This window comes from Orycteropus afer, unplaced genomic scaffold (genome assembly GCF_000298275.1).
Source record: "Orycteropus afer afer isolate SDZICR_OR568_19922 unplaced genomic scaffold, OryAfe1.0 scaffold00002, whole genome shotgun sequence".
Classification (NCBI taxonomy): Eukaryota; Metazoa; Chordata; class Mammalia; order Tubulidentata; family Orycteropodidae; genus Orycteropus; species Orycteropus afer.
This window is the reverse complement of record NW_006921589.1, coordinates 13794030-13803444: the sequence shown is the minus strand read 5'-3', so window position 1 is coordinate 13803444 and position 9415 is coordinate 13794030. Positions and strand designations below refer to the sequence as shown.

Genomic DNA, 9415 nt, shown 5'->3' with positions numbered 1-9415 from the left:
AACCTTCCTTCCGAGGAGTGGCTGGTGGGTTTGAACCGCCAGCCTTCTGGTGAGCAGGCAAGTGTCTTAGCCACTATGCTACCAGAGCTCCCTCCATAGAGATACCGCCTCAGAAACCCAAGGAGGGGTCGCTATGAGTCGGAATTGACTCGATGGCAGTGAGTTTAGTTTTGGTTTTGAGCATCTACTTGTAGACCACAAAATCTAAGGCTCCTTGGAGCAGAAAGTATGATTGTCCTATTCTTGTCTCCAGGAGTCTTATTGTCAACCCAAGTGCAAAGGACTTTGCACAAGGGCTTCTGGGAACCAGTCCCTGGACAACTTACCCCTGGCATTCCTCCTTCTGTCAAAGCCTGATTTTCATGCTGTATTAAAGGACCAGGTCCCCTTCCTTAAAAGACTTACTATCTCCCAAAATGTAGATGTGGTGGAGTCAAGTTGGTGACACTGGCCCAGAGTGAAGGGCTGGGGTACCACTTACCCATTCCCCACTGCCCGGAACCAAGAAAGAGGCAACTATTCATTGCTTTCTGGGTCAACCTAGGATTCAGGGCTGTAACTCCATTACACATTTCTTGGTCCTTTGGAGGAGTTAGTGAAAATTTACATACAGGAAGTATCCCCTCATGCACATCTCCCAAGATTACCAAGTAACTCTCGCCAAGTTTTTCTGTGAATGGAGGAAGGGCAGGGATCAACCAGAGCTTTTTCTCTTTCTCCCTGGTCACTCTAAGAAGAGGGACTCTGCTGGGTCCACCAAGGGAATGGGGTCTGGCAACCAAAGTTCAGACTTTCTCCTTATTGACTCTAATGGGGCAGGTGCAAAGCACCTGCAAGGCCATGGTTCCTTTCTGGGTGAGGGAGGGGCTCCTTGGTGGCTTCTACCCCGTCCAGTATGGCAGCTACTAGCCACATGTGGCTACTGATCCCTTGAAATGTGGCTAGTGTGACAGAGGACCTGCATTTTCAAATTTAAGCTTAAAAAGTGATACTCAACATTTATTGGAAAAATTTTCAGTATGTTTGGAACAAGCTGACTGTGTGAATTGACGTTTCTAACAGTAAATTTTGTGAACTCTCAATATAGATGGGGTAGTTTAGATGAAAAATCTGTGTCTGATTTCAGATGTTTTGTGAGTGTAAAATACATACTAAATTTCAAAGATGCAATAAAAATGAAAGAATGTAAGAGATCTCATGGATGTTTTATTTTGAGTATGTGTTGAAATGATATTTTGGATATACTGAGCTGAAGTATATTATTAAAAGTAATTTCACCTCTTTCTTCTTTACATTTTTTTTTTAAATACGTGGCTTCAAGAAAATTTAAAATCATGTATATGACTTTCATTATATTTTGATTTGACAGCATTGTTCTAAAGGGACTGGAATGGATGTCATCTTTGCTAGAGTGCCAAAGGGAATTTACAGTCATGATAAATATAATTAAATGGCTCAGGATAACTGGAGCTCACATAAAACTTCTCCCTGTGACCAGCAGAGGTCATTGCAAATTCAGTTGAGGCCCTGCTTCAAGCAAGAGAAAGAGTGGGTAAGGAAGGTTGAGGTTGAGTGGTCAGAGATGAGAGAAGTTATGTTCTTTAACATGCTCCTAGGGTTCACCTGGTGCACCCAACCACCTATTAGGAGGAAGGGATAATCTTCTCTGCCTCCTTAAAACCCAAACCAAAGCCCCATGGCCATCAAGTCAATTCTGACTCATAGTGACCCTATAGGATAGAGTAGAACTGCCCCATAGAGTTTCCAAGCCTGCAATCTTAACGGAAGCAGACTACCCCATCTTTCTCCTATGGAGTGGCTGGTGAGTTTGCACCACTAACCTTTCAGTTAGCAGCTGAGAGCTTAACCACTGTACCACCAGGTACACCCTTCCTCCTTCTTAAGAATCGCCACATGAGGAGCCCCACGGTCCTCGGGATGTATTAGCTGTGCTGTCAGCAATCCCTTCAGGTCAATCTGAGGCCCCCAGCTGCATGTATTTTAAAATATGTAGCTTCAAGAAAATTTAAAATTGTGTATGTGGCTTTCATTATATTTTGTATGAATGTTGAAAAGCTCCAACGTACCTGCATTTGTTCAACAAGGTGGCCCTCCCGCTCTCTTCAGCTTTTGTTGCATATGGTTTTCTCTTTTTCCTTCTGATGCAGAAATTCCCCAGTCACTGCCCACATCCTTCTCCACCATATCTCACATGACGTCATCCCCTTTGACTGTCTGGCCCCGGTGCTGTGGGAGGCAGGGTTGCCATGGGAAGCAGGCCACTTGTGCTCTGTGTTCTCTGTACTACCTGCTGCACAGCCCAGGGGCAAGAAAGCCTGGCTGCCTGCCTACAGCAGGAGAGTGCTTGGGCATGGAGGAAGTGAGGTTTGGCATAGGGGCTGAAAACCAGCCCTTCATGCCCTCCTTGCACCCTTTCCTTGACCAAACCACTTCTTTGCAAGACTGTTTAGAAAAAGGGACAGAACAGCCTGTGATTGAAAAGAAAAAATGCAGGAAGAATTGCATTCTCCACTTTTGGGGCTACTGTACCTTCCTTCTCGAACCACTCCTAAAACAGGGTACCCCCAAACGCTGAGCTCTCATTTCCTCTTCACAAGCCCGGTCATGGGATGGCAGCGCCTGGCAATGTTTGCTCAAGGTCTAGTTGCAGGCAAGTGCCATCTTACTCTGGGCCTCAGCATCTGTGGAATGAGGGCCTTTACCACGATGGTCGCTGTGGGCTCCTTCCAGCTTTGACATTCTTTGGCCAATACCCAGACAATTCCTGGAAAGAAGCTAGGTCCACACTAAGCTGAGTGGCTGGGCAGGAAAGGACACTTCCCTTCTCCACAGGGACTTCAGTCATTCCTCAGGATTTATATTTAAACAAGAAAAATGACTAACTATTGTAACTAAAAGATGGGGATTCTCTAGATATGGGGGCAAAGGGAAGGTAGAAAGAAGCCTGCATTTGGTATCCTTTTTATTTACTTATGTAGATTTGCAAATATGCAATAAACCTCATAGTGTTGGAAAACAGCCATATTGCAGTTTAAGCCTCTGGGAATTGCAACTTTTGGAGTGACTGTAGTAAAATAAGGGAGCTCCGGTGGCATAATGGCTAAGACACTTGATTGCTAACCAAAGGCTGGTGGTTCAAACCCACCAGCCACTCCTCGGAAGGAAGATTAGACAGTCTATTTCTCTAGAGATACTGCCTCAGAAACCCAAGGTTCGCTATGAGTTGGAATCGACTTGATGGCAGTGAGGTTTTTTGTTTTGTTCTGTGCTGAAATAGCCAAACAGAAACACAGACCCTCTAATTTGCTACTTGTCTCTCACGGCAACACTCTTCCCTTCTGCTCCTGCTCCCTTGTTGGTATCTGGTCCATGTATGGTGTTCTTGCAATTTCTGGAAGCAGCAGGTCTGGAGTGTGGTGATTGCCTTTAAAGTTTCATTTTCCACACACATTAAATAGCTCCAAGTCTCATAGCCATTGCTCAGGTATAAAGTAAAAACTTAAGACAAATATACTTCCCCTTCTTGTCTCCCCCAGCCCCTCTGAAAGGTGCCAGGGTTTCTCCCCATGCCCTGTGCCCTTTGCTCTAACCCTTGCAGTGACCTCTGGCTTCTGGGGTCAGGCCTGTTCTCCTTCCACAGCTGCAGGCCCACCTGCCTGCTCAAGTCCAACCCAAGTCCCAAGACTAAGGAACAGCTGCCCTCTTTCAGAACGCAAACCCTCAGGGAATGCCTTAGAGTTGGGGTGGGGGTGGAGAAAGGATAAAGAAAAAAGAAAAAAGAGTGGGAGGGAGGATAAGAAAGGAAAACAAGAAATGGAAAGAAAATGAGCTCTCGTTGCAGCCAACTGTGCTTGTTCGTCTAGGCTGAGCTGACGCAGCAGAAAGAGGGAAAGGAAGGGGGAAAAAGGCAAGAAAAATCAAGTTAAAGTGCAGTCTTCAGTCTTCCCCACTCCCGTTTTGGTTGGCGCAGGTCACAGCCAGACTTTGAAAGGCTTGTTTCAAAGGTAGGGAGCGCGGGTGGGAAAGGAATCTGGCTCTTTCAGTTTTCCATGAGCTTGTTCAGCCCAGACGTAAATTTGGCCAATAAACCTAACTGGGAATTGCCTTCAACATGGCATTTGGACAGGCTTGCAGTTGAAGCCAGCGTGACGGAAGCCAAACTCCTCCAAGATGCAAAGATTAATCCATTGTTATTTAGGTAATGCTTCCCTCCCCGCCACCCCCAGAAGCATATCTTGTGTCCCTCTTTCCTATTTCTCAATGATTGAACTGAAACCCTGAATCCCCTCCTCCTCCGAGTATGACCTGAAGCCCTATCAGGGTTCCCTGACTTTCCCTTGGTTTATTTTCCTGGTTCCTCTGGTCCATTTCCTCTTTTCAGGGTCTTACTGAGGGCCACTTGGCACATACATGCTGGGGTTCAAAGGGTAGGGTGAGGAGTTTTCCCCTTAAACGTTAGCGCCCCCTGTAGCACGCACAGGCACTGCTCACATCCCAAGCTTGATGCCTTATCAGCACAGGGCAGATCTTCCAGAACCTGGCAAATACCTGAGACACTCACAAAGCTGCAAGGCCCCTTCCCCAAACAATGTCTGGTTCTCCACTCCTTCCTTGATTGGATTTGCGCTTGGATGTTTATTGAGTTCGGCCCAAGAAAAAGTCCGGTCTCTTGCCTGCCTCCAGCCTCACACACACCGCTCACCGTTTCTGTATCTATCTCTGGCCCTTAACTGGCCAAAATAAAATGCACCGCCAGGCGCGCTCCCAGCACCACGTTCCAGGGCCTACTCCCTCTCCCGTTGCCGAGCAACGCGCCTAGCAAAACACCAGTTCCGGCCCGCCCGCCTCTTCTGGGTCCCAGAAGCTTTGGCTGCCTGCCATCTCCTCCGCTCCCCATTTCTGATTCTAGAAATGCACTTATATATGTGTGTGTGTGTGTATACATACATACATACACACATATATGTATATATATACATATACATATATATGTATATATATACATAATTTGTATAAACATTTATTATATACATATCTCAACTGCGGGAGGGAAGGGGAAATAGGAGTTCATGCTGCTTGTTTTTTGGGGGGTGGATGAATTGGGGTTTCTGGAGTGTACAGTTTGACAGGCAGGAGATTTGGTCAAAGGACCCTCCACTCTCCTTCTCTGTTCAGTTTTTATCTCCTCAAGAACTGTCTGTGCCATTCACAACCTTTTCGGGCCACACCCAACAGTAGTTGAGCTGAAAGGCACTGGCCAGGAGCGCCCGCTCCCATCCCATCCGCGGGGAGCTCAGCCAACCCGCAACTGCCGTCGCCAGGCACCTGCCTCTGCCCGGGTGGAGTCCGCAAGAAGCGCCGGGGCGGACGTGGGAAGGCACCCTTAAAGTGTGTGTAAGGTGGTGGTTGAGTAAGGGGCTGCAAAGAAGTATGAAGGGGAGCTTCTTTGGGACAAAAGCGGGGGTGGGGTGGGGCCGCTGTGTACGGAGTGGATTGTCGGGGAAGTTGAATGCCGCGGTTTGCTGTCCTTTCAACTGCGCGCGCGTGTGCGCCTGGCGCGCACATCTCGGCGCCAACACCACCACCGCCACCACACGGCTGGCCAAAGAAAAGCAGGCCAGGATGCTGCTGAGGGATACCTCGCATACTTTTGATGGGACCGGATTGTTACATGGCTTCCGAGCCAGGAAATCATTTCAGACCTTTTTCCCGCGCTAAGCTTTTCCAAATCCACATCCCCCAAGATGAAGGCGGGCGGGACTGCCTTTGAAAAGTAGCTCTTAATAAAAATAACCCCACAAACCCGCCTCTGGAGCCTCCGGGGCCGGCACTTCGGCCTCCTCCTCTTTTTTTTGGTAGAAGGCCACCAGGAGAGCGACCACCTCTTGCAAAGCTGAATGGGGCAGTCACCTGCGACAGGAAAAACTCAAGAAAGCTCTCCAGCCTCCCCCGGTGCAGCGCCGATTCATTTCTCTTCCTTAAGATAATGTTTTCACTTAACAAAACCCAAGCTAGGAAAGTTGTGGGTAATGGAATGGGTGGGAAGGAGAGTCATGGTACCCGTAAGACCCAGCTCTGAGTAAACGTTATTCAAGCCAAGTCGTAACCCTCTTCGGAGGCGCTCTGGTGGCGTAGTGCCTAAGGCATTTGACTGCTAACCAGAAGGCTGGCGGTTCAAACTCACCAGCCACTCCTCGGAGTACTCTCCTGGGGCAATCTACTTCTGTAGAGATACTGCCTCGTGGGGTCGCTATGAGTCAGCGTTGTAATTCCCTTTGGAGAGAATCAATAACCAAGTTGTCCTCTCAGAACCCAGGCTTTTGTGTTGTTATGTGCCGACCAAGTCGGACGCGACTCATAGCGACCGCTCCTTGGGTTTCCGAGGCAGTATCACTATGGAAGTAGATTACCCCATCTTTCTTCTCAGGAGTGTCTGGTGGGTTTGAACCGCCAGCCTTCTGGTTAGCAGTCAAATGCCTTAGGCACTACGCTACCAGAGCTCCCAGACTTTAGTGCAGAGGTCACTAAACTTTTTTTTTTTAAATTTAAGATCAGGTGACTCGGCAAAGAAACCCAGCCCAAGGGGGCAGAACAGTTCTGATTGAACAAGTATCTCTGTCAATCATTTAAACCCTTCAGGCGCCTAGAATCTGGGGGCGGAGCAACCGGGGGCGGGGCAACTTGGAAGTGGGAAGGAGGTTCCAGGCGCAAGGCATTTCTGTCTCCACCCCCTTGATTTTGCATGTAGCGTTTCCAAGGCCTCTGGGCGCATTGACACCACGCCCACTTGTGATGGGGTTTGAGAGATTGTGGTTAAGGCTCGGAAGGATCCACACGGGCGGGGAGGTGGGTTGTCTGAATCTCCCATCCCTTTTGGCCTCCCAAACCCGTATCCACCTTTCTGCCTAGGTAAAATCTGAACTGGGGAGGGGGAAAGGGAATTCGATTCAAGGATGAAAACCTAGCACAGAACACCGATCCCTTCCGTCTTTCTTCTACCTTCCCTCACTCTGTGCGCCTGAAGTATTCTTTTCTTCCAGGGAGAAAGGCACTTTTCATTTTAACATTTCACCATTCAAAGTAACGGCACACATGGGAGCGGGGAACCAAAGCACCTACCCAGAAGGCATTAATTACCTACAGAGTGTGTGTGTGTGTGCTAGGGTGGAGGAACAGAAAACGTCGGGAGGGACTGAGGGAACCGGAGCTGGAAAGGACAAAGGTGCAATTAGCTCAGAACGCGGTAACGCCTCTCTCTCCAGGCTCCCAGTTAAAACAATTTTTAACAAAAGAGTTTTTTTTTGTTGTTGTTGTTATTGTTTGTTCCCCACGTTCAGGAAAACCATATTGGCTGGGAGATGGCGGAGGGCGTTGATAATGGACATGCACTATTTCAGACCGGAGATGGGGGACTAGGGGATCTGGACGTCGAGCCTGAATACGAGCTCGGAGTCCGTATTCAGACGCGGAGGACGGATGGGTACGGTGGGGGTGGGGGGACAGGGGGAAGGAGAAGGAGCTCCCGAGAGAGGCTCGACTAGACAGCAGCCTAGGGTAGCAGGATCGTCCAGGGCTCAGATTCCGAGATCCAAGGGACCGTCCCCGCCCAACTCCCGACTATTCCCGGCTCTAAGCCACTTGCTGGGCAGAGCGCGCGGTTCCGCCGCTCCCCTGTCCCCCGCCCATGCGCCGGGTGGCTGCCTGACACCCTGAGCGCGCTCACCGATCTTGGCTTGCTCACGGTAGCTCTTCTCGTTGAGGCAAACCCCGCGGCCGTGCAGCAGGGCGTGCAGCGGCTTCTCCTCGTCCTGCCGGGGGAGGCAGCGCAGCCCCTGGGCGCAGCGCTCAGTGTAGACGCCGCACGACTGCCCCTCCGCCAGGGCGCACGTCATGCAGCAGCCGCAGCCTGGCTCCTTGACCAGCTCGCAGCCCAGGGGGCTGGGAGGGCACATGGACAGGGCTTTCTCGTCGCAGGGCTCGCAGTGCACGAAGGAGCCTAGTGCCTGGGCCGGCCCCGCGCAGGCGGCCAGCAGCAGCAGGACCGCGGTGAGAATCATCTTCTCCGAGTTTCCCCCTTTACCTCGAGGCGGGGCAGGAGAGCGCGAGCGCAGGGAGAAAGGGGTCAAGAGGGCGCTCGGAGACTTTTTTTGGGTTTTAATTTCTGCGAGGTAGAGCAGGTGTCCTCTCGCAGACACGTGCAAAATGTAGGGAGAGATGGAGGGTTGGGGTGCCTGCAAACAAGTCCTGATTGCAAGGATTAAAGACTTGCAACAGGTTGGGGAAAAAAAGAGCAGTGCCAGGTACACAGCGAGGGCGTGAAGGCCGGAGACCCTCCCCCTCCTCCCAAATCCGACCTGCTCACAATCGCGGGGGGCAAAGTCACGAAATTGCTCACCCCAAACAGCCACAGGAATAATGAGTTCGGAGGCTGTGGAGGAGAAGGGAGGGGTCGGGGGGATTTGTCTTTAAAATTTTAGTTTCAAATCTAAAATACTCTCAGCTCTTTTCTAGCCCTCGGCTGCCAGCGGCGCGCGGCTGCGGCTGAACAGGTAAGAAGCGGCGGCTGCAGCCGAGGCAGTGGGTTAAAATATGGAAATAAAGAAATTAAAAAAAAAAAAAAAAAAAAAACCCAAAAAACCGAAAAACCGAACACTTCTGTTCTCCCACTCTACCACCACCTCTTCCCAATTCTCAGGTTCTGCGTAAAAGCCAGGAGAAGGAGGCAAACAGAGGAGGGGGTAATTAAAAGGAGAGGGAGGGGAAAAAAAAAGGAAAAACCCCACACCGCTTTGCAGCGCTTTGCTAGCTCTTTTCCACCCCCCCAGCAGAAGTTTCCAAAGGGACTACGGGCTCCGCTGGAGCAGGCGCTTTTAAATAGAAGGCGCCTGGCTGCCAGCCAGTTTGTAGCTGCAATTTGAGCTCCCCAACACCCAACCCAGGCAAGGATGCCAAAGAGCTTTGCAGCATAAACTCACATGGGGTGGGGGTGGGGAGAGGCCTTCTAGACACTCAGGGGCTCCCCTTTGCTCCGGCACAGCGCCCTCCTCCCCCCGGAATGTAAGAAGGGGGCACAGGCACTGGTCTCTGGTTGCTGGAAGTGGGGGAGGTGGTGGTGGGGAGGGACAAGTGGAAGAGAGAGTTCTTCAGAGCTCGGTGGACACAATCAGAGTAACGCGTCCCCCCTGCCCCCTCCCCCTTCTCTAGCCAAGGCTCAGGCTGCAGGAAGAAATTTCTTATTAGCCCACTGGATATATATATGCGCCCCAAAAGTTGTTCCTAAGCTTTGTTAAACAATTGTGTGCTAGTTATTATGTAAGGTTTGTGTGTGTGTGTGTGTGTGTGTGTGTGTTGGCTGTGGGGTGCAGGAAGGTAGTGTAGGCTGGCCAGTGATAGA

At 50.3% G+C, this 9415-nt stretch overlaps 1 protein-coding gene across 1 annotated transcript in view; it reads right to left on the bottom strand.

Annotated features, from left to right (window-relative positions):
• IGFBP5 (insulin like growth factor binding protein 5) overlaps nucleotides 1-8078 on the bottom strand; it is a 19932-nt gene extending 11854 nt beyond the window's left edge. Inside the window, exon 1 of the mRNA XM_007959771.2 lies at nucleotides 7745-8078. Within this exon, the coding sequence (XP_007957962.1) occupies nucleotides 7745-8078 (334 nt within the window). The remainder of the gene's footprint in view (nucleotides 1-7744) is intronic.
• Between the last annotated feature and the right edge of the window lie 1337 nt (nucleotides 8079-9415).